The 26,170-nt window shown below is 38.8% G+C and overlaps 1 protein-coding gene across 1 annotated transcript in view; it reads left to right on the top strand.

Annotated features, from left to right (window-relative positions):
* ASXL3 (ASXL transcriptional regulator 3) overlaps positions 1-26,170 on the top strand; it is a 157,305-nt gene that overhangs the window by 64,808 nt on the left and 66,327 nt on the right. Inside the window, exons 5-7 of the mRNA XM_026495975.3 lie at positions 2,563-2,684; positions 13,445-13,562; positions 14,524-14,643. Of these exons, the coding sequence (XP_026351760.2) occupies positions 2,563-2,684; positions 13,445-13,562; positions 14,524-14,643 (360 nt within the window). The remainder of the gene's footprint in view (positions 1-2,562; positions 2,685-13,444; positions 13,563-14,523; positions 14,644-26,170) is intronic.

Raw genomic sequence — 26,170 nt, 5'->3', positions numbered from 1 at the left:
CTCTGATACCCAAATAGGTACCATAATACCCTGTGGTTTCCTGGGTCAAAGGGAAATAGAGCAAGTTAGAAGATACCTGTTCTGCTCAGGAAGGAGGCTGATTGTGTACCGCTTACTGGCACGTCAGATGAATGCAGGGGGAACAAGGCTTTCATCACATACAGGTTAATTCAGCATCTGTTGTTTTGGGATCCTGCTTCATTGGAGTTTACCTTTGAAAGACTTAAAAGCACTTCCTAAGCAAATGGGTAAATTTGTTTAGATGTCCAGTATGCAGAAGCATTCTCATATTTTCCCTAGATTCCCTAAAATCCACAGATGGCAATTAGTTCTCCTTTTTAACTAATCAGCAAGTTTCCATTTGTCAAGGTGGAAATACTACTTTAAGAATGTGAAGTAATAAAACATATTTTCTAACGCACGCTTTGCTTCTGGCTGGGCTTCTGTTGCAACATTTAGGTCCATTCAGTTGGAATCATTTGTCTCCTCTGCCACCTTCCTCTCAATTCCTCAGTTTGTCACACTTCACAGAGACTTCAGAACATTAAAAAGGCCATCTGTATCATCACTGTAATAGTAAATTTATCTTTGGAATGTAAACCGATGATTAATTTCTGATATTTCTTGATGAGTAAGATTTGGCGAAGTGTTACAATTCACTCTAGGGATGATTGTGAGGAGAAAAGCCTAGGAGCCATAGTTCATGGGAGCAGTGTTACAAAGTCTTCCTTAACTACAACGTTTGGACTGTTTTAAGGGAAAGTATCATATGGTATCAAATAGAAACAAGTCACCCGATCTTTAATTCAGGGACTTCTCTGACTCTGTCCATGGGCAAATCCTTTGGCTTCTTCAATGCTAGTATTTCCTGGGCCAATCAATCACTCTCACCCACAGTTCTTAATTTTTTCGTGTCAGTGGTTAAATGACTTGATCTTCCTGCCCTTATTAACTTCCTGTTTCCGTACCTTCAGGATGCAACTAAATTAAACTTCTTTAGATACTGAATTTTCTGCGTCAGTTCTAGGCTTTGAGGCCAAATATTTTAAGTGGGAAATTACGGGTCTGGCCCTGGCTCTCAGCTCTGCTGTTTGGTTGACTGTGTCACAGTGGGCAAGTTGTTGAGCTTCCTGAGCTCTAGCTTTCTCTCTCCAAAACAGAGACAGTACCGTTCTATCTTGAAAGGAAGCAGCAGTGAAGTGGCAGGGATGAAATGAGATCACATATGTAAAGCGCTTGGCATTAATAACTAACAATTATTGTCTAAACCTTGTTCATTTTGTTTAGTCGTCAGTAACTTGATTACTTTCTGTCTTAAAACAAAGCTTGTCTCTTTTTCCCCAACATTCTCTTTCATGAGCCGCATTTTTATTTCTAGGCAACATGTGCTTGAGTCTATCTAAAGCAGCTTGAGTGTTCTCAACACTGTGCACGTGCATATGCTTCCATTTTTGACTAGAATAATTTTTACTCCTCCACCTGCCTCTAAAGCTCAGGTCAGAATCCTCTCGAGTTACTGTTCCTTGGAAAATTTTCTTGGATTAGTGTTAACCCTGGTGCCCTTAAGAAGTCATATTTTGAGCTTTTCCAATATGTTCTCAAGTTATTTTTTTCCATCTAACTTCCTCTTGCCTCCTGCCTTTGACATCTGCCTCCATTCTGCCACCAATCACAGTGCTTCCTTACTTCGATTTTCCAAATAACGCCTTCCCCTCTGGTGTGCACGGAAGAGGGCCTGCATCTGTGCTGCGGCCAGAGTCAGGCAGGGTTCAGCCTCGTCTCTCGGGTGAGAGGTGTGAGGGCTGAAGACGAGTGCTGGCTATAACCCAGGTTCCACAGAGCCGAAAGTGATTGTGGGCCCTTGTCACCCATGTCAGTGAGACATTGGTTCTTCTAAAAAACAGGCTTTTTGAAGAAAATGTCCTCTGTAGAACAGGCAACAGGAAAGCTTGACTCTGGCAAAAGTGGGCAGATTATACGATTAGCTGCAGAGAGCATGATGTTCTTGAAAATGATTGCCTTAAATTGACACCCAACATCTTGGCTTTTATTTTTTCTTCTCCGCGATAGATGACTTGGCCCACTGGACGAGACAAACCTGTCCCAGTAGGCCGGGGAGTCTATAGAAGGAGGGCTATTAAATGGAAGAAACCATGGCGGTTGGTAGATTTGAAAGAGTTTCATCAATTTACATGGTTTCTTCAAAAGACTATGCATTGCTCAATCTGCATATTCAGATTTAGAAAGTATCTACTGACTCTCAAGTCTTGAGGCAGATATTATGCTCTTTTTTTATGTCTGCACAATAGTCCTATGACATAGGAATTATCATCAATTAGTGGGTAAGGAAATGGGGGTGTAGAGAGGTTACTTGTAACTGTGACCACACAGTTATTAAGTGATCTCTTCTCTCAAATCTGGATACTCTTCTTTTCACTGTGCTATTTGGCTTTATTTTAGGTATCCATTTTCTATTGGAGAGAAGCTCCAAGTAAGTTAATTACAGTGGATATAAAAAAAGGAATTCAAATTAGTAATATCATTATCTCGCTCTGTTTCTAGTTTGTGCGAAGCAGGTAACTGATGAAGCACCTTCCACTCGAGATTCAAGCCTCACTAACACAACGGTGCAAAGCAAGTTAGCGTCTTCCTTTCAGCAGCACACCAAAAAGGCTCTTAAACAGGTAAGAGAGCTGGCGTTCGTTCTCTGTTCGACCTACTTAAAGTAATGGGTGTGATGTGGCGAAAGCAAAATCGGTAAGAACATAGCAGCCAGAGAGCAACAGAGATGTCCTGAATTCAACCACTTCCATAACATTCATACACTAATTTTACTCTATGCTAAAAACTAGGAGAGGCTTGGCCGAGAACCGGGATATAAAATAGAAGAGGGAAAATGTGCTTGGAACCATCAAACCTTGTATTAAGATTTTCTTGTGTGAGGTTTATAGTAAACATTTTGGGTTCATAAATGCATTGCCTATCTTGAAAATAATGTCTCTGTGGTCTCGTGCTTAACTAATAGTTGATGTAAAAAATAAACAGATAATTTCTTCCTTGTGACGGAGATGCATTAAGTTACAACTAAGAAAAATAGTAATTGTGGCTCACTTTTATCAAGAATGTCCACCAGTGAGTGAGTGGTGCTGAATGGAGGTCAGTCGTGCAGTATCACCTTGATATTACCTGAGCGGTCTGGACCCCTGTGTCCTTGCGCTGAGGTGGTGATGGGAGGGAATGTTTGCAAGGTGGGCTTCTAGGCTCTGAAATACCCCAGTGTGGATTCCTGCAACTCTGGGTAAGACACTTTTCTTCTCTGAGTCTCAAATTTCATCTCTAGAGAATGTGGAAAATAATAACACCTTTCACATGGGAATGATCTGAGAAGTCTGTGAGGTGAGATGTTGAAAGCACGTGGCAGAAAGAGTGACCCCCAATAGCCACTCAGTATGTGTTAGCTGTTGCCACCATGCCAGCAAATTCCAAATTGGGAGTGGAAGAGGAGGAGGAGACGCTGCGGTTAGATGGGGACATGGCATGATGGCAGCGTGGTTGATCAGTGGAAAGCTTATACATGTGACTGTGCATGTGAAAATTCATGGTTTTCCCTTGTTTAACTGCCTTCCTCTTCCGTATTTATTTTGCTCTTTCTATGAAAACCCTTTCCATCACACCTCCTGCAGACCCTTACCAAGTGTAGGAATAGAAGTATCATGCTAGTGATATATTTGTAACAAGGAGAGAGAAGCCATGTTTAAAAAAAAAAGTTAATTTTTTTTTTTAATCTCATTACCCTGTAAATCTAGTCTCCTAGACTTAGGATGTCTGCCCCTATCTTCTCCTCTACCTCAAGCAAGGAAACTTAGGAAAGAAACTCAATATTTTTGTACTGAATTACATTACTTTTCTATTCTGTATTAAGTATTGAAATTGCAGTATTTCCTTTCATTGGTATTATATTTAAGGTAATTAGTGTTACATCAAATAATCTTTGGTGAGCTTGCCATTTATATCTTGTAAAATGTTTTAGACCAAAGAACAAAATTGAATTCAGTGTTGAGATCCCTTTTTAATTGATGGAATAAAGGATGGATGACAGTAGGGCAGTCCAGGAAAAGGCTTATTCAGGCGGCAAATGGAACGCAGATAATGAAATGCTAACCAGGAGAGAACAAAGGATACAAAGCTGGATACCGGTTCTTGTAGCATTTGAGAAACATAGATGCGGTCATAAATGAAAGTCATGTCTCTGAAGGGCAGTGATTTAAAAAATGTGTACACCATGGAATATTCCTGTATGGGAATGTAAAGATAAAGATTCAGATCTATGTCTTGTCATGTCTCACTATTTTTTACTTTCTCCATTTTGGTTTCGTATCATTTGAGCATTTTTTACAATGACTAAATCATGTCACAACTTTGAGTTAGTGTGTTTGTGTTGTTGCAGAGCGTGTGTTCACGGAAAGTGCCACTTGCTTGCTTAGGATTTAAGCCTTGTTTTAAGAAACCTGTCCTACCAGCTTCTTAATGTCCTGGAAGATCTGTGTATTAATTTCTTAAAACTTTGTACTGTATAACCAAATAGCAAATTAGCTACTGTGGGAATATGGCACAATGTGTAGCAGATATGCTAATGTTTGATTAATAATCAAATTCATATTGGAAATACATTTAGAAAAAAGCTGCTCTTGCAGAATTTTGCCCAGATTCCCTGTAATTGCTGAATTTTTTAAGACAGCATTTCAAAAATTGACTGAACATGAGGCATTTTAAATTGTAACAGCCTCAGCAAATCTGCAGCTTTCTTTTCTTTTGGATAGTTGAATGGCTAGGACCATGTAGAATTCTTTGTAAGTGTATATATACATATGTGTGTTCTGTATTTGTGAATATATGTTTTGTGTGTGTATATATATGCATGTATAAATCATCTGATCAATAGGGCCAGCTGAATGACCTTAATAACAATTACATTAGTTGGTATTTACCTTTCTGAATTCTAGACATTATGTGCTGTATTTTATATATACTATGTCACTTAATCCTCACAGAAATCCTTTAATGTATGTAGTAGTATTCCCATTTTTCAAATGAGGGAAATAAGGCCCAGAAAATTTAGATTGCTTGCCCACAGTTGTTCAGTGAGTACATTTTGAAGATGACACTGAACCCAGAATCATGGTTTTAGATTCTTCCCTCTTAACTGATACTGCCTTTTGGCATATGGTATATAATATGATGGGTGAATTTTTGCCATTTTCCAAGGAAATTTACATTCTTCAATATTTGTATAATGTAAGGAAAGGAATACAGCATAATCATTAAGAATATTATTTTTGAACACAAACGGTGTTCAGTATCAACACATATTACTGGCAGACACTCAGATATATCAATTACATAGCTCTTATCATTTTACTAGAAGTATATTCTGGGTCATTCAGCCTTTAGTAGTTTGACTGTACATTGGCCCCTGTAGATTCTTAGAAAGAAGTAAGCAGGGGAAAAAAGAGAAACAAAACCCAGAAGCTTTATAAGCTTAAGTGTAGTAAAAAAAAACTAATAATAATAATTTAAAATAAACCTTCATTGCAAAATAAGCCAGACATAATTTCGCAGATCTGAGGCCCCCACACCCACCTGAAGCATGTTGCCATAGAGAGTGGGTCCTTTTACTTGGCAGTACTGCTCATCGCAGTATAATTACAGTCTGGGCAATATGGAGGCTATAATGGCCCTTGCCTATTGGCATAGAATATCTTCATAGCTTCTAAATATTTGGGTCCCTTTTACTTTCTGATCATCAGAATGTTAGTTAACATCCTATGTTAGCTATAATTGCATGAATAATATATTGTTATCTTAGTAGTTTTTTTCCTGAATAAGCATATTCCAAGTAAGCATATTCAGAAGCTTCTGGAGAGTAGCAGCTTGCTGATTATTACCTTGTTCCGTGTCTTCTCTCTGCCTTGTTATTTTAGTTATAATGATCCTAAAAAATATGAAATGATTAGATTTTGAATTTTAAAGAAGGATAATGAAGAAAGATTAAATTTTAGGGGTTTTTTAAACAGCAGAATCAAATGAAAGATTAAGGAAGGATGAGTTCTGTGGTGATGGGATGTAACATGGTGTAGAACAGAACTTTCTATGTTGCACTGTTGTTTTATTTGACTTCCTTCATTATTTATTCAGGGTGGTAGAATTTATTCATCAAGTCGCAGGTATTTTGCCCTCTCTTCTTATCACAAAGCAGATGTAGTGTTGGTATTTTGCTTTAGCTTTATATGTTTGACCAATACTGTGAAATTCCAAAGGTTATGTTGCATGATAGCAGTTTCTTGAACATGGGTGTTGACATTTAGCATAAGAGCAACAGTGCAAGTTGGTAGTGCCTGACTCGAGCCAGCTGTTTCATATGTGTGTATTTCTAACTATTTTAGCATCCACAGCATGTGATATTTTCAGATTTTTCAGTGAAGGGCTTATTGCATGCAGTGCATTCTTCAGTTTACATTGTTAGTATTGTTTTTCTATTACAGTAAAACAGGCGTTACTTGTTGATGCAAATTCCAAGTTAACACAAAAGCCTGTGATTTTAGGTTTTATTTTACTTTTCGTTAGAGTAGAAATGAGAAACCATTCCATTTTTTAAAGAGTTATCTAACAAGATTTCTGTTTAAAAAATAAAATGTTTATTTAAAAGGTTGGCTTTAATTTCTTTTTCTTTTGGTTTCTTTTTACAAGAGACTATCACAGTACATCTCTAGAGAAAAGCATGCTCAGCCCTCATCTTTTGATTTCTTTTCTTTTCCTTGAAGCCAGAGTTGTAATTGCTGCATGATGGGATTGTTACTTTTCCCTGGCTGGTCTGGCTCTGTTATGTGTTTCCTTTAAAAAATAAGTTTATTTCCAAGTTTAAGCCTGTAAATTTCTTTCATACTGAGTAATACCTGAAAGTATTAAACTTGGTTCGTACCATGTACCCTGTGGAGCTTGGTCCTGTTGGATGTTATGTATGTGGGCAGCCTAAAGGTACATTCCTTTATGGTAGACTGCGTTTATACTTGCCATCTTCTTATTTCACTTTCTCTCTTTTTTTTTTTTTTTTTTAAGATTTTGTTTCTCTGAGAGAGAGCACCAGCGGGGAGAGGGGCAGAAGGAGAGGGAGAAGCAAACGCCCTACTGAGCAGGGAGCCTGATGGGGGGCTGGATCCCAGGACCCTGAGATCACCACCTGAGCCAAAGTCCTAGGCTCCACCCACTGAACCACCCAGACACCCTTATTTAAGTTTTGATAGTGTTTCTTTCTGGATTTGAAATTATACAATTTAAAGTTGTTTGGTAAGATACTCCATTAGCATTTCAAACTATAGTTAAGGCTCGAGTAGTTGGAATGCACCTCGTTGATATCATCCCCCTCAAATTAATTTAGACTAATACAGTAAGACTTATTATACAATGTCAGTGTCAAAACCATGTTAAGATTTTGCAGCAGGGCCACCTCTAGCTAATTGAGACCTTTGGTGTGGAGTACAAAAAGCCACCTCTCATAACTTGTCACAACAAAATAAAATCTCCCCTTTCAGGGTACCTTATAGAGAGCAAACCTCCCATGACCATCTAAAGTGACCCTCCTAGTCTTATTTTCTTAATCTATTACATGGCTTAATCTATTACATGACTGTGGGATATCCAGATTTAAATAATGTTACGTGAAATTGCATTTAACTTCTATTATATTTGTAACATATAATATAAAACAGGAATTTTCTTGTTCTTCTGGAATTTTAGCTAAAGCTCAAAGCTGAGGACAGTGTGATACAAGTATACCTGTTGTAAAGAGAGGTGCTAGACACAACCTCAAAGGACTTAGTGAGAGAGGCCAAATGGCCCTGGCCATCCCCCAACAGCCAATATAGGAAATAGCTCAAGATTCATTTGAAGGAGCATTAATTAAAGGAATTTTATAAAAGTGGATAGAGCTTTGCTACATCCTATCTCTCTTGGTGAAAGGAGGCACAGTCTAAGTGAGAGGAAGACTCAGAAACACTCATGAAGGGTAGATTTTTTTCCCAGGAAGGGAACACACACACACACACACACACATATTTGTATATATATGTATACGTGATATATACTATATATATAGTTATAACTAGGTAATAACTATATAGTTGTAACTAGATAACAGATACATGGGTAATATTATCTGTATAACTAGATAACGTGCACCATACAAATCTAGTACCTGGCCTTCTGCCTCCCCAAAGATTGTGATAGTGTGACTATGATAACAACACCAGAGAAGACAACTTTGACCTGTTTTTCTCCTCATTTTCAACTCCGATCCTGGGGAACCCAGAAGAAGAAGAAGAAGGAAATGGAGGAAGAGTAAAATCAGGAATCTCTTGGCTAATGAAGTTTTTTGACCTGAGACATAGGTGTAGCCTGGGGAGAGCAGAAAGAAGGCTTCATGTTAGACCTCATGTTTTGATGCCTGAAAATGAGACTGTATAAATACTTGAAGGCGACCCAAGAAGCTATGTGTTTTGTGTAAAATATTATCCAGAAATGAGAAAGGGAAATTGGTCAGAACTGTGTGAAGGCAATATCAGGAGAACAAAGTTATTTCTTGATTGTTTCATGCTGATTTCTGCCTTTTGAATAAACCAGTTATATATTTTAAAGAGCGAGAGAAGAGGGCTTTTCTATTTTTATTAAAATTATTTTTAAGAGTTTTTATTTATGCTTAGTAATTACTGAGCACCTAGTGTAGCGTAGGTAATCTTCTAGGCACTTGGGGATATGTCCGTGAGCAAAAAAGATGAAAATCCCTGTTTTTTAGAGTCTATATTCTAGGTTGGGGAAGGGAAGAGAAAATGACTTTATGCAAATACATATTTTCCACGGGTGGGGGAAATAAAGTAGAGTGGATGGTGGGGATGGAGAATATGGTGGAAAAAGCAGTGAAGAGTGTGTGATTTGAATGTTTGTGTCCCCCCGGATTCGTAGGTTTGAATCCGGAGGTTCAGCGTGGCAGTATTTGGAAATGGGGTCTTTGGGAGGTGCTTAAGTTATGAGCATGGAGCCATCATCAATGGGATCAGTGTTCTTACAAAAGAGACCCCACTGGAGCTCCCTGACCCCCGTCTGCCTGAGGAGGGGCCCTCACAGGATCACACTGGCACTGTGACCTCAAGCCTCCAGCCTCCAGCCTGGGAAGAATGAATTTCTGTGGTTTACAGGTTACCCAGCCTGGGGTATTTTGTTAGAGCAGCTCAAATGGGCTAAGGCAACGAGTAAGGGCTCAGGTATATGAGGAACCGAGCCATGCAGGTGTCTGAGGGAAGACTGTGCCGTGCACAGAAGAGAATTCACGCAGAGGCTCTGAGGCAGAAGGCTTCCTGGAGTGTTTAAGGACCCCCTTCCCTAAATCGCTCAACATGCTCAGAACCGTTAAGAAGCTTGTCCAAGGTGTGAGATGCAATGTACTTCCTGAGTGGAGCTTCAAAATGTGTGCTGAAGCAGGGCGTGAAGGCAAAGGGTGCTAATCAGGCAGGGGACACGCTGTGCTTTCCGTCGCTGGGCCTCTGTCCATCTTTGGGGCAGAAGTGCTAGAGTGGTCCCTTCAGGCTGTGGGAAGAGACAGGGTGGAGAGCTGCCTTTGCTTTGAACATAAATCTCCTGTTCCTAAGAAACCCTTGGCAATCATTTGAGGCAATTCCTTTCCATTTCTGCAATCTTCTAGTCCTTCTTTCCAGCTACCCCAGCTATTTATTCCTTGAACCACCAAAGACCTTCCCTGATAGAGGTCTTAATACTATTTCTTTCCCTGACTGGAGGTTCTGCCGTCTTCACGTGGCTGTTTCTCTTTGTCATTTGGGTTTCGTCTCCACTGTCACCTCTCCAGAGATTTTTCTTCCCACCCCAGTTACTCTACCTCCTCGTCCTGGCATAATTTTCTTAGTGCTTGTATGTGTGTAAAATTATGATGTTTATTTTTGGTCATTCCTTGTCAGTCTTTTGCTAAAATGCAAAATAAAACAAAAAATTGTTTTTGTCTTCTTCGTTACTGTGGATCAGCAGTGTACCACAACAGAGTAAGTCCCCCCAAAATGCATTCGTTGCCGAATGGGTAAATCATATAAGAAGTAACATTTACCGAATATTTACTATGTGCTACAAATAGTGTTAAGTACTGTTCTGTGTCCTGTTTAAAACATCTTATCAACAGTATTGTCTTTGTTTTATAGGGATATTTTACCCAAGTAATTTATCCAGCATTACTCAGCTGGTTAGTTCATTCTTTCTCTTACTCTGCAACCTGGCCCTTCCCCATCACCCCACACAGTCATTAAGGTGGCTCTGCACCAGTCCCCAATCATCTGCAGGTCAGCACGTTAGAAGAGGGGGATTTTAATACCTCTGTTGGGCAGTGGTCAGACTCATTTATTTGGGGAGGTGAGGAGCATTGGGAATGGTGTGTAGTGGGTCTCAAAGATTGGTACCCCCAGGCTGAATCTAGTTCAGCATTATCTTTGTTTTGCTTGGTACTTTGTTTAAAAACAGGAAAACTCACCTAAAAATCCAGTTGTGTTGCATCTCTTGAGTACTTACTGCCTCCTCCAATGGGGTATGTGCTTTCCTCGCTCACTTCAGCCTCCCCCTCTGTCCTTGTCTTACGCTAACGTCCAAAAAAGCATTGCACATTTTTAGGGGGATTGTGAGGAGACATCCAGCATGTATTTGAGGGGTTAATGTGCACATAGTTGTAGAAATAGAGTTACCTAACCAAAAAACCCATGAACACCCCACAAGCAAGAGAACAGGAATCACTAGAATGCAGGCACTGCTGTATCGCCTGCCTCGTGGACGTGGCAGGTGCCAGAGTTCTCTTGTGTGGAGCTCACACTATCCCAGACATCTGTTATCCAGCATTGTTTTCTCCACCTCCATCCACATTCTGATCTGCTTGGAAGTTGTGCCTGGTGTCCGGAGTCAGATAAATCCTGCTTTCTGGAAAGTGAACTGGGATCTGCAAGTTATCCCAAAGTGACTATGAATCTAGTAAATGGGATTGAGATGCCCCTTCTGCTAACTGAACCGTGTTGCTCCTCAAGTTTGCCCAGTAGCTTTCTACTTTAACCACTGTGACTAGCCTCAGTGGAAACAAGACTTCCCAATTTTTGCTATCTTCCCCTAGAAATGTTATTCAGGGTCAAATATAATGCATGGTTTTCAAAAGTAAAACAGAAACGTATGCATATTTTAAATGCACTTAAGACCATTTTTTTTTATATGGTGGGCATTAATTGTGGTCCCCTGTAGATATGTTGTTTCATTTCAGCATTTAAAAAAATACTGTATTCAGAAATATTTGTCCAAATTTCTGAGTAGGAAATACATATTAGGAAAAATAATATTGAAATGGTTTCAATATTGATTGGTATTCCTGTATCCCTACCTTGGCTATACCTTGATGCTGTGGGTTTTTCTTATTATTATTATTATATCATCTCTGTCATGGTTTCTTTCTGTCCAACTACTAATTTGTCTAAAGTCGAGTCCTCTCAGCTCTAAAAGTTGAGGACAAAATTTTTATTACCTTAATAATTATTTACCACTAATGCTATAAAAAGACATTCGTCTTTATGATTCCAATTTCTAGGTAGGCCCTTTATTAGTTCACCTCTTTTCTTCTTAACCAGTATTTTCAAATATATACCTATCCACCCTGACATAAAATGAATGCTTTTAAAATACCCATTTGGATTGCCAAGGGAAGTAGTTGAAGTCTATGATATATAGACTCCTTAAAATCAATCATTCTTTGTACAAGTTTTATTGTCTTATGTAGTGGGCAAAAATGGACTTAATCATAATATAAGGCACCACATTGCCTCATTCTGTTTTATGATTGGATTGATGGGTTAATGTCTATAAAGTGCTCTGAGCTCTTACACCAGGCCGTAGAGATTTATACAGTTGTGTACACCTTGATGAAAGAAAGGGTAAATGTCTTAAATATTTTATAGCACACATGTTCTCATTAAATATATTATTGACAGCAAGCTGAAGGAGAGGAGGAGGGCATTTTGTTCATTTTTGTAACCCTTGTCCCCCACACAGTGCCTGGTACTTTAGAAAAGCTCAGTAGATGTCAGAATTGGAGGGAAGTGGCTTGTGTTTTCATTAGCAACAGTATCCCTTGTAATAGATTTCCCAAGCCATCCACTTCTCCATCCGGTTCTAAATCTCTTCTGAATACGCCTTCTCTCATTTAAATGGTATTTAATTTTTTACTTCTCTAATTATTTGATCGCTAAATCGTACAACCTGCAAGTTGGACATTCAACTAATACCCTTTGCAACTAAAATGACATTGTTTCTGACAGCAGGGGATATACAACCAACGCAGTATTTTAGGAGGCTGTCACAACTTCTAGTCGAAGAACATTAATCAAGGAACTGAGTTGTTATAAAATCGCTAGAAATGACACAGCAGCCAGGAATAAAAACGTCTGAGACTGTCTGTGGTCAGCCTTTTAACCTTTTAAGGAGTTTTAGCATCCCTGTAACTCCGAATTTAATGTCTCTTCAGTTTTGTGGGCTGAAGACCCTTTTTATTACAGGTAATTTTCTGTGTAAAGCGATCCGCTGGATAAGCTGTATTTCAAAACTTTTAAATGTCTTTTATTACATTATCATCACCGTGGTTGCTTCATTTATGAAACACAAAGCACTCCCATTTGGAGAGATTTATTCTCGTCTCAATTTTTTTTCCCCTGGATTTGCCAGAACGCCGTCATGTTCGTGTTCTGAAGGTTAATGCCCAAAGTCAAGCAGACAGAAGCCAAGTGCTGCAAGGTTTCCAAGATTAGGACTGATTCCCTTCACAGAAATAAATGATTCCTGCCATGTTCAGTGATTCTGCACGGCGCTCCCCACGGCCGAGCGAGCGCATCAATACTGTAGCCCTTACCTGCTGCACGTACTGATGACACTTGGTGTTAACTTGATTGACCGAGCAGTGCACTGGAGAGGACGCACCTGCAGGAGAAGTGCAGACACATCTATTTTTATCCTGGTCTCGAAACATTTATTTTACATTTATTTTTCTTGGGAGTCATGGTTTCAAGTTCCACGGGCTCCCAAGCCACATGGCTAAGGTGGAACAGACCTTTAAAGCGCTGCTTTGTTTTCAGAATTATACACCAAATGGTCTCAGGTTGCTGCCCTTTGCCAAAAGCCTGATTTGCTGCTTTTGAGGGAAAAATGACATGAAGATGACTATTAAGAATCAGGACAAATTAGTGACTCTGTGGAATTTAAGTCTCTTAAGAGGTTGTATGTAATGTTGGGCAAATGGATCGTTTAATTCAATTATGAGAAATCATTGTGGCTATATTTTTACGTTACATTTTATTATCATGTTTTGTAGGCTTTGAGGCAGCAACAGAAAAGAAGAAATGGAGTCTCAATGATGGTAAACAAGACTGTTCCTCGTGTTGTTTTGACACCATTAAAGGTGTCTGATGAGCAGTCGGATTCGCCTTCAGGTAAAGAGCTAAAATACCGTATGCTTGGCCAGTCTCTTCCCGGAGGAGACTTCTTCACTGAGAGAGATGTCAGGAATTTTTCTCTGCAACCGAATAATATTTCTACTTGAGGTTTCGTTTTAATTTTTTTATACTTTGGACTCTCTCAGTGAGTCCAAAATAATAGGGCATTTCGCTTTTCCAAAAATAAGAGGCACCAGCTCGCTCATCATCAAAGGACTTCATTTGCTAATGTCAATGGGTGTGAGAAAATGTGTGGTACTGCCGGGTGGATTTTTTTTGTTGTTGCTCTGGCTTTTGTTTGAATGTTGAACTTTAATGGTGGACCACATGCTGATGTGCAATGCCATCAAAAGCAGTTCTTCCGTGAGTGTGAATTTGTTTTTCAGTCTTCTGCTGCAAAAATCAGGCATCCTTTATTAGTTTCTGTGTTCTGGGAACATTCTTCTCACCTCAGTGCAGCCCTGACCTTTTCTTCTAATTTACCTTCTGTCACTTTATCAGCTGTGTACCATTCTATTTTTTATAGACTGATGTTTGCATTTTCTGTTCCTGTTTCAATGTAAAGTTATTTAGAAAGGCATCCTCTCTCCTCTTCAAGCTTCTCTTCTTCCTTCATGGTTCTATCTCTGTCTTGCATCGTCTCTAAATGGTATAGAATTGTCGAAGCTTATCCGTGTGTTTTTACAAAAGGTCTGAGTGTTTCTTTTAAAAGCTATCAGATCAGTGAACGTGTTTTTGACTCCACTATTAGGCCATCTGTTCTTGCTTTTTGTTCTGTTTGATTGATTTATTGGGCTTTTCGCTTTATATCCAGCAGAGGAATCAGATTGTGGCCAAAGGTAGTGAATTAACTTATAGAAAAGGAGATTATATCTACGGTTTTTGAAATAATTTTAGATTTTTCTTTTCAAGGACAGCAAGAGGAAGATAATGACATAATAACTATTTCCTTTTTTAGGATCCGAATCTAAAAATGGTGAAGCAGACAGTTCAGATAAAGAAATGAAACATGGGCAAAAATCTCCCACTGGAAAACAAACAAGTCAGCACTTAAAACGATTAAAAAAGTCTGGTTTGGGTGAGTGTTCAATAGACTATGACATTTCACATTTTAGAGATTTATATCTTTTTCAATGAAATGATGGAAAATTCTTAGAACATTTTTTTTTCTTAATGGTTAAACAAGGAAACTTAAAAATCTCTCCAGTTTACCTCAACCAAAAAGGATATTAAATAAGAAAATATAGTTCCAGCAGATTGGGCTTAAGCATATTGCTGAATTTGTAAATGATATTATTGGGTAAAGATAGGAGATTTAAAGTGATCTCTATTCAAGAAATGATCTGGCAAGTCATGGTTTTATCTACCACGCCATGTTTTGTTGCAACTGGGTTTCAGTTTATTGGAATAGACTGTACTTGGGGGGAAAAAAGCAACTTTTGGTCAAGAGTTCATCCAGCCGTCGAGGACATTGTTATAGGGGCCGCTGCAGTAAAGCTGCTCTGCTTTGCTTGTCATCTGTGCTGCTTGAAATATTCAGTAGTGCTTGTCGGAAAAACAGTGTAAAATTGCTGAGAGTAGGGGAGACACAGTGCCTGGGTCCTGCCAGTCAGCACCAGGTTTTCTCCTGCAGACTCCCTTCCTGATCTCTTGCATCAGGAGCTCAACGGCAGCATTCAGGGAAAACGTAACATGACAATTACAGAGACAAAAATAAACATATCCAGGGCTGAACATTGTAATTCTCTACCGAACCTGCCTTGTTGGATGTCTGGACCTAATGGCTTCATTTCTCTCTCTCAGTTATTTCACCCCTGAGGAAGGGTAATGATAATGACCTGGATCATTGTAACGTTTTGTAAAATGGTTGGGAGAAACTGCAAAGTTACTGACCTGAACTTTATTATTGGTTCTGCCACTTACTTTCTTGGCAGCTTAGGGTAATTCTTATTTGCAGTTCATCTGTTTATAAAATTCAAGCAAGAGTTTTACTTACTTTCTCCCTTTCTCTCTGTCTCTATAAATATGTGTGTATGTGAGTATGTGTGTGTGTGTGTGTATATAAATATATATATAAATGTATATATATAAATGTGTATATATATAAATGTGTATACATATATATGATATAAGTAAAATATATATATATATATATATATATATATATATATATATATATATATATATATATAGTAAAGGTTTACTGATTGCCTATTGTATACCAGGAATTTTGCTAAATCCTGGGAGCATGCTTTCAATAAAAAGTATTTGAATAGGATTTATATATCCTTAGATAAGATCTCTTTGGGAAAGCAGAATTTATTTTTGTTTTACATTCTTGGCATGTGGCATAATTACCTCTTTTGCATTATTTCCAAGGCTAAATAATTTTATAATTTTTGTGTAGCCCAAAATGTATGAATGTGTGTTTGTATATAACCTCACATATATACTGCTGTGATTTTTTTCTAGTCTTTTGGGGGTTGTAAAGTAAGTACTTTAATAGAAGTAGCTTCTAAAATAGAAAACTATCATGGGAGAGTGCTATGTAAAGAATGTACTAAAAAAAAAATGCCATGTTATGTATGATACCCTAAGTAATTTAAAAGTCAGTGACCTTTGGTTAAAAATGGCCTGCTACCAGCTTCATTAAAGTCAATACCATATCATGAGTTTAAAAAAATTCAGGGCATAGGGACCCCCCTGTTTAATTACTTAGCCAACTTCAGGATTGGAAGTCAAGAAGAGTGTGTATTATGTCATCAGGATCCTGTAGGTGTTCAGGTCTTTAGTCAGGAGCTCTTGTATTCTAACTGTTGTTACCTAGAAGCCCTGCATGGCAATAGCCATCTTACATGTTAAAAATTGTATTGTCAGAGTATTTCAGCTGACTTGTTAGCAAATTAAAAAGTTGATAAAGGAGGCCACTGTGTTCATTTTAACCTGCTTTAAAAAAAAAAAAGACTGCAAAGTAATAGAATAATGAAGCTACCTTAATGAAGGGATGTGGAAGTGAAATCATATTCACTGCCCATATTTAATGCAGTGGTCTGAGTATCTGGACATGTTATCTCGTTTAGTACTGCCTTCAATTTTGTATAGTAGAATTATTCCCATTTTTCAGCTGAAGAAACTGAGGCCCAGAGGGTGTGAAGGAGGTTTCCTGTAAATGACATGACTAAGATACTAGCCAAGGCATAGCTGGCTCTGAAGTCTAAACCGTTACCTTGGGTGTTGAGTGTTCTGTCATCTAGCCCGTTCCGCAGACCTGCGGGCGCCACTGAGAAGCAGCAGGGCTCTCTGTGATGCGACGGGTCCACCATCCACGTTAAAAGGCTGGTTCACTGGTTCCACATAGAAGGGAAAGCTAGATTTCCTGGCTGATCCTGTAAAATCAGGCAGATGGAGGAAGAAGACAGGACTTAAAATAAGTCAGTTTAGGAAAAACACTGCCAAAGAGAAGCTGAAGGTGATTACTGGGCAGGAAACGGGACTGAGGCCTAACCAGCAAGCAGCTGGGTAGTGTGGCTTATTCTGTGCCAGTGAAGCCAGTGGTGCTTACGAAGCTTCCAGTATAGGCCCAGCATTGTAAAATAAACAGTGAAAAAATGGAAGAATGAAATGAAAGAAAGGGCCTTCAGTGTAACCATTTCTAGACAGTACCCCCTGTCTCTTTCAGAAAGTAATGTTTTTGAGGTTCTATGATCCTAGGAATCTTACAGAGTAAAAGAATCTCAATGCTGTGAAGCATTTTCAAATCGGAATGGTATTTAAGATTCCTTACGGCATATTTATTTATATTTTGCTCTCCCCTCTTTGCCATTACGTTGTTAATTCCTTGGGTACAGTGACCTTCCTGTCTGTCTTCGAGGTCCTCACCACACCCATTATGCCCCTCTCATTCGGTAGGTGCTGGATACGTTTTGAATGAATTATGTTTAAGGAGCTGAAGGAGTAGTAAGTGTGGATGAATGAGGCATCCTATAGGTTTCGGTATGCTTACATACCCTTGAATAAAAACGATCCCGTGCTCCTGGGGAAGGTCATTCTTGTAGAGCCGCAGACACGGCACAAAGAAAGATGAACCCAGCCAACACCCAGTAGCCAGCCAGACAGGGAGAGCTGGTTCTCCTTCGTGTTTGCCCCATCAGGGTTAGACATCTAATTCATACAGTTTCAGAAATGTGCTTTGAACCATCATTGTCTTCTCTAGGAAGAAGTAACCGTATATAACTCCTAACCTGTTGAAACCATTCTGAATTAAAACAAATGGCCTAAATCTTTTCTAACTTAAATTGGTAACCCTGATACTAAATCCAGTCAAAATCAGAGGTTAGGGTGTTAGTCTAAATTGTCATCCTTATTGTGAGATTTCCCTAATAGGATATAATCTACTTCTCATTGTCCCCTAAGTGCTTCCTCTTGGTCTGTGGCAATTACTCAGTCAAACTGCAGGCTGGTCACCCTATTCAGGGATAGATTTCACTTGGGTCTTGGAATCTCATGCATGTAGCCCAGAGCCTGGTGCCCCTCCCTGAGGATGCTGTGGGAAGAACGTGCCATAGACCAACTTCAGGTCCCTTCATATGTCATCTTCCCTGGAGAGGGTGAGGAACACACAATAAAAAATTACCAGGAGTGCCTGGGTGGCTCAGCTGGTTTAGCTTCCGACTCTTGGTTTCAGCTCAGGTCATGATCTCAGGGTCATGTACTCAGCGGAGTGTCTGCTTGAAGATTCTCTCCCTCTGCCGCTCTCTTCACTTGCTCTTTCTCTCTCTCTTTCTAAAATAAATAAATGAATCTTTAAAAAAAAATTATTGAACTTTCGTATCCCTTAGTCATTCTAGTTCTTCCAATGATGATCTTGAAACTATTATGAGAAATATATCACTAAGCATGGGAACCCATTACTTCTAACATGGGTTTTTGTTTGTTGGTTTATTTGGTTTGGTTTGGTTGTTCTTTTCCAGGGTTATGTATGAAAATTATGAGAATATTTCTCTGAATAGCTCTCTGATTGAATAGTCATGGTAACAGAGTGAGTGGGTACAATTGAATAAAATAATGGGTCTAAAGACTGTTTCTCTAATGATGTTAAAATAAAAATGGGTCTGTCACCCATTTTTACATCATACATGGTAGAAACACTATTCTGATAAGCATACAAACAAATGCTAATGATATCTACTGGGCTCTTTTATTGTCAAAGGTCTTGCAAATTAGTATCACAGTAAATATTAATGAGGCAGTAGAAACCTCAGCTGGTGAGATGAAAGGTTGGTGACGGCTGAAAATAGGGTCTGAAGTACGGGTTTTCTTGCCTCATCAGTTGTTTCGTAGCCTGTCTCCTGCCCTTAGCAAAAGATGAAACTCCTTTAAAACCTCCCCTATGGAGCTTTCTGAGCTAACCCTGGTACATTATCATCTCACGGTCTTCAGGGCACTTAGAGGACAGGCTGTAAATATTTTTAAAAATTGTTTAATGATCCTCTCTCCTTCCACTTGTTTTGTATTAATTTCTCACATTTTTCCCTAACTGAAATGTAAGTTCCTTGAATTAGGGGTCATTGACCTAAGCCAGTTTTTAATTATACTCCTTCCTACCTGATCACACAGTAGGAGTTTAAAAAGTACTTGCTAAACAAATCTAAGCTTCTAAAGGATTATCTCTGAGGGGTTTTTAATAAATGTCTTTACTGAGCCCAACTTCTAGGATTCATTCCAGTGTATTTTATTTGGTTTAATCTTTTTGTAGTGAAGAATTACAACTTCGCTGGTTTCATAAAATGTTACACACTTTTAAAATAATACAGGAAAATTAAAATAAAATTTGAATAATATCCCTAAATCCTATCATCCAAAATAATTTTCCCAGTGTTGTATAAACATGATTTGACACCATTTTTTTTTTATAATCACGTACATATAACACCCAGTGCTCATCACAAGAAGGGCCCTTCTTAATACCCATCACCTATCTAGCCATCCCTCCACTCCCCTCCAGCAACCCTCAGTTTGTTCTTTATAGGTAAGAGTCTCTTTTGTGGTTTGCCTCTCCCTCCCTCTCTCTCTCTCTCTCTCTCTCTCTCTCTCTCTCTCTCCTTTTCTTTCCCTTATGTTCATCTTTTTTGTTTCTTAAATTCAACATATGAGTGTAATCATATGGTATTTGTATTTCACTGACTCAATTAGTTTGCTTAGTATAATACACTCTGCTCCATCCATGTCATTGCAGATGGCAAATTTCATTCTTTCTGATGACTAATATTCCATCATATATACACACCACTTCTTTATCCATTCATCAGTTGATTGACATTTGGGCTCTTTCCATATTTTGGCTATTGACAATGCTGCTATAAACATCAGGTGCATGTGTCCCTTTGAATCAGTATTTTTGTATCCTTTGGGTAAATACCTAGTAGTGCAATTGCTGGATTATAGGGTAGTTCTATATTTAACTTTTTGAGGAAATTCCAAACTGTTTTCCAGAAGTGGCTTCACCGGTTTGCATTCCCACCAACAGTGTAAGAGGTTCCCCGTCAGCTACGGCTGATGTCAAAGAGGTTGCTGCCTGTGTTCTCCTCTAGGATGTTGATGGTTTCCTGCCTCATATTTAGGTCTTTAATCCATTTTGAATTTATTTTTGTATGTGGCATAAGAAAATGGTCCAGTTCCACTCTTCTGCATGTGGCTCTTCAGCTTTCCCATCACCATTTGTTGAAGGGACGTTTTTCCATTGGATGTTCTTTCCTGCTTTGTCAGACATGAGTTGACCACAGAGTTGTGGGTCCATTTCTGGGTTTTCTATTCTGTTCCATTGATCTATGTGTGTGTTTTGTGCCAGTGCCACACTGTCATAATGACTATAGCTTTGTAATAGAGCTTGACATCTGGAATTTTGATGCTTCCAGCTTTGCTTTTCTTTTCCAGATTGCTTTGGCTATTCAGGGTCTTTCGTAGGTCCATACAAATTTTAGGATTGTTTGTTCTAGCTCTGTGAAAAATGCTGGTGGTATTTTGATAGGGATTGCATTAAATGTGTAGACTGCTTTGGATAGTATAGACATTTTAACAATGCTTTTTCTTCCAATCCATGAGCATGGAATGTTTTTCCATTTATTTGTGTCATCTTCAATTTCTTTCATAAGTGTTATAAAGCACTTAGTTTCTATAGAACACTTAAGAACACTGTTTGTTTTTAGAGTACAAATCTTTTACCTCTTTGTTTAGGTTTATTCCTAGGTACCTTATTGTTTTGGGTGCAATTGCAAACAGAACCAATTCCTTGATTTCACTTTCTGCTGCTTCATTATTGGTGTAAGGAAATTCCACAGAATTCTGTATGTTGATTTTTCATCCTGTGACTTTACTGAATTAATGTATCAGTTCTAGCAATTTTCTGGTAGAGTGTTTTTTTTTTTTTTTTGAAGATTTTGCTTATTTGAATGAGAGAGCTAGAGAAGAGAGAGGGGCAGAGGGACAAGCAAACTCCCCACTGAGCAGGGAGCCCGATGTGAGGCTGGATCGCAGTATCGAAGGTAGACACTGAACCGACTGAGCCACCCAGGAGCCCCTTGATGGAGTCTTTTGGTTTTCTACATAGAGTATCATGTTATCTGTGAATAGTGAAAGTTTGACTTCTTCCTTGCGATTTGGATGCCTTTTATTTCTTTGTGTTATCTGATTGCTGAGGCTCGGTCTTCCAGAACTGTATTAAATAACAATGGTGAGAGTTACCCAGTATAACTCTCAGGAACATCCCTGTCTTGTTCCTGACCATAGAGGGAAAGCTTTCAGTTTTTCCCCATTGAAGATGATATTAGCTGTGGGTCTTTCATATATGGCCTTTATGATGTTGAGGTATGTTCTCTCTGTCCCTACTGTGGGATATTTTTCTTTCCCTATTCTTTTCAACTTGATTATTTTCCATAATTTTTTCTTCTGTTTCACTTATTTGCTCTTCTGTTTGTTCCATCCTGTGGTCATTATATCCAGTCAGTTTCACATTTTGGTTATAGCATTTTTATTTCTATTTTTTGGCCTGACTAGTTGTTAGGTCTTTTATCTCTGTGGTAAGAGACTCCCTGGTGTCTTCTATGTTTTTCTCAAGCCCAACTAGTGTCCTTATGAATTTTGTTTTAAATTCTGGATCAGGCATATTACTTATATCTGTTTCAGTTAGATCCCTGGCTGTGACCTTTTCTTGTTCTTTTGTTTGGGATGAATTCCTCCATCTTGGCATTTTGTCTAGGTCTCTGTCTTCTTCTGTGTGTAAGGAAAGCCTGTTATGTTTCCTGCTCCTGAGAACAATGGCTTTATTAAGAAGAGATCATACACTTTCCAGAGTCTGGCACTTCAGGAAGTGTTTCTGGTGGATACTGTGTGTGCTCTGCTGCTGTGTTTTGGCTGCTCTTTTCCTCAGGTCAGTCCACTGCAGAATTTCTACTTGCCTGCAGTGAGAAGTATTTGGATCGTATCCGGAGTGTGGCAAGTGTTACCTAGGTGTGCGCTGGGTCTGCGTGTTAAAAGAGGCTGGGGAAGGCTCTAGCTGCGCTGGGACTGGCGCCATCTTGTCCCAGAAGGGCAGCCGTGCCAATGCAGAGGAGCTCGCAGTTCACAGTGAAGTGCAGCAGAAGCATGAGTTCAGGTTAGACGCCCCCAGATGTCTCCGGCAACGGCACCTGCTGGCTCTGTTATCCCCTGAGAGGCAGAGCCACCTCTCCCACATGCACTATAAGAAGGGGGAGAAAATCTCTCCCAGTGTATCCCAGAGGATCCTCACATTGCACCCTCTGCTCTCGGGCCTCCACTCTTCTCCACGGGAGCACCTTTACACCCACCAGGCTCCACCCCAGCCATGGCACGGAACTGGAAAACTCCAGTCTTTGAGCACCACTGGTTGTAAACACTCAATGTAACCAGCCCTCTTGTTTTCCGAGCCAGTGGCTTTGGGGACGAGTCTTCCCTGTGTGAGCCCCTCTGCAGTGCTCACTCGCTCTCCCTCTCTCTCCCCCTCTCCTCTCTCTGCAATCAAGGCTTCCTCCCCTCTGCAGAAGACAAGATCTTTCTCTCCCCAAATCATATCTCCATACCTCCTACCTCCACACTGTGGCCTCTTCTCTCCTTCCAGTTGTGCAGCTTATTCTGTTGGTCCTCAGATCGATTTCTTGGGTGTTCAGAATGATCCAATATTTATCTAGCTGTGTTGGAGGAATGAGGCAAGCATAGGGTTCTCCTACCTTAACTCCTTTTCTAGAGACTGAAAGTCTGAGATAGGGCACTGGCAGAGTCAGGTGAAGGCCCTCTTCTGAGTCAGACTTCTCTTATCCTCACCTGGTGGAAGAAAGTGATTTGACATCTCTTATTGTGTGTCTATAGCCAGAAATCATCTTAGAAAAACTGTATTAACCATTTTAATTAAAAGTACGAAGTTTAATTAATTTTAGCTGAATAATAAAGTAAAACCAAAAAATTAAATTGCTGAACATTGCCACGAGATATATTCATATCTAAAAGTTCTCTCCAAAGGTATTAAAAAATGAAAAACTGAAATAGGAGTGATTATTTTTTTGATTACTCATTACAGCTTTGGACAATCTATTATAAAGGATATATGAATAATTACAATTACAGACCCTCCTATCTCCATGTTTTTGTTACTTTTATTATTTTTAAACATCAAAGTTGCCAACATTTATGTTCTGTTTTGTAACCATAATCTCCATAGTTATTTAACCTCAGTACTATTTTTTAATGGATCCAATGCTACCCGATAGTCTCATTATACAGATACTCGATTTCTGAAGTCTGTGTTCAGTCACACTGTAGATGATTTGCTTTTGTCCTATGATAAATTTTTTTCCCCTTACACTAAATCTTTGAGAGCCTGTTTTTCTCTGAGCTCTTTTAGTATCATTCCTCTCTAATTTCTTTGAGACAATGAAGAATTCTTTCATTTTGAACTCTTTCTGTATTTTTTTGGGTAGTTCCTCTTGTAACAAAAGACTCTGGGCTGCCTGTTGCATGGGCTCCTTCCCTCTGGGTGAGTGTTATGTCTGTGTCTCTGTGTTTGTGCATTTTATGCATAAATCCTCTGTGGGTTCCCTCCTGGGAAATAGGAGTTTTTAAGCCTGCAGACTACCCATTGATCAGCAAGTACACCAGAGCAGTCCGCAGCCTTTACTCACATTGGTGGTCTTTGAACTCCCTTTGGTTCAGAATAATAATTTCCCTGACCCTGATTGGACATATTCCCCATGATGTTTATCATGAGGCCAGCCTAGTGTCTTCTTGTGTGGCATAGACTCTTACTGTGGCACTTTGGCAACTGATGCTTCTCTTCCCTCCTTCTCTGGACTTCAGCTACTTTACTCTCTCTGGTGTCCAGGAATTAGGTACTAAAATGACATCTTTTTCTTCCTCTGAATGCTGTAGGGAGACGAGGTACCAGCTCTAATGAGATAAGACAATCAGATATAATTGGATTGTTCTTAAGCCAATTAAGAGTAAGTGTGTAAGGATAATTAAAATGGGATTAAACATCCTGTGCGGCTACAAATTTAGCAATAAGTTCATCTGCTCTGTCTTTGTTCCAAAATTATGGAACATGTTCTTGCTTAGTTGGACATCTTTGAAATACATCTTCTTTTGGGTTTGTTATTAAAGATTATGTACCTCTCTGAATCTTCTTTTATCAATGATTTTTTAAAAGATTTTGAACCATACTACATAGTAACCAACAGCATAAGTCCTGCTTTTCACATTGCTTATAACACATGTTTTGAAGTCTTATGATTTTCTTATTTCCCCAGCACTCCTCCCCAGTCAGAATCACTCATGGTAAATGACCTCAGCTACTTCATATGAGATTATTTAGGCCATAAATGAGAATTAAACAGACTACTTTCCTATATTTCTCAACATTTCTGTCTCTAGATTTTGCCTTTGCCTCCACTGCTGAGAAAAGAAGCTTCTCCCTAATTCTCTCCTTGTGATTTTTTTTTAGTTGTGAAATACTTTAAACATATAGAAAAGTACAGATGCTAATAAAGCAGACACCTATGTGCCTATCTCCGTGACTAAACAGATGTTAGAGTTGGTCAGATTTGCTTTAGATTTTTTTTAAATGATACGTTTGTACTTTTTTGTGTCATATTGGTTGATAGTTTTTTCTCTTTTTTTAATTATGTTCAGTTAGCCAACATGTAGTAGTACATCATTAGTTTTTGATATAGTGTTCAAATAGTCATTAGTTGCATATAACACCCAGTGCTCATCACCACACGTGCCCTCCTTAATACCCATCACCCAGTTACCCCATCTCCCCATCCCCCTCACTTCTGTAACCCTCAGTTTGTTTCCTGGAGTGCAGAGTCTCTCATGGTTTGTTTCCCTCTCTGATTTCTCCCCCTTCAGATTTCCCTCCCTCCTCCTATGGTCCTCCGTGCTGTTGCTTATGTTCCACATATGAGTGAAACCATATGATAACTGTCTTTCTCTGCTTGACTTATTTCACTTAGCATAATCCCCTCCAGTTGCATTCATGTCGATGCAAATGGTGGGTACTCATCCTTTCTGATGGCTGAGTAATATTCCATTATATATATGAACCACATCTTCTTTATTCATTCATCTGTTAAAGGTCATCTTGGCTCCTTCCACAGTTTGGCTATTGTGGACATTGCTGCTATGAACATTGGAGCGCATGTGCCCCTTCTTTTCACTACATCTGTGTCTTTGGGATAAATACCTAGTAGTGCGATTGCTGGATCTTGGGTAGCTCTATTTTTAACTTCTTGAGGAACCTACAAAACTAAGAGGCAACCCACAGAATGAGAGAAGATAATTTTTTTCTCATATACTGTTCTTGTTTATCCTTATTTTGGAATAAAGGTTAGATTAACTTCATAAAGTGAATTGTAAATATTTCTTTATGTAAATATTTCTTTATAAACCTATCCTCTGGAATATGTACAAAATGAAGTGATGGGCGAGTTCTTAATGGACTGGTAATACTCATCTTTAGGGCAACTTATATATTCTGTGTGTATGTGGGATAGGGGAGGTTGCCTGTTTATCCATTATTTTAAAGTTTTTGCAAATTTATTCAGGTTTTCTGTTTTAAATTAAATTTGAATATTTATAAACTGAAAATAGTTGGTCTTCAAAGATATTGGAACAAGTGTAGTATTTTATTATGCCACTTAAAATCTATTTTTCATTTTATGTGCCTCGTCTGCTATATCTAGAATTATGTCCCTACCTTTCATTCCTCTTTATTTATACCAGGTTTTACCAGAGGTATGTCTATTTCATTAGTCTAATGCAAGAAACAAAAACAAAACCCCTTTTTTTGGTGTTGATGGTCATTGTCCTTTTCTATTTCATGAATGTATACTCTTATTTTTGTAATCTTTCCTTCCTTCTCAAATTTTTCTAGTTCATTTATTTACTTCTTAATTCATATAGTTACCCTTGAATTTTCAGTATTTTTTCTAGTCTGTAATAGATACACTTTATCTTTTAAACCGAGTTGCATTTTACAAATTTTAGCATTGTCCTTTAGAATACAAATATTTCCTAATTTCTATTAAATTTTTTTC

Source organism: Ursus arctos, unplaced genomic scaffold (genome assembly GCF_023065955.2).
Source record: "Ursus arctos isolate Adak ecotype North America unplaced genomic scaffold, UrsArc2.0 scaffold_17, whole genome shotgun sequence".
In the NCBI taxonomy this organism is placed as follows: Eukaryota; Metazoa; Chordata; class Mammalia; order Carnivora; family Ursidae; genus Ursus; species Ursus arctos.
This window is presented reverse-complemented; position numbering and strand designations above follow the sequence as displayed.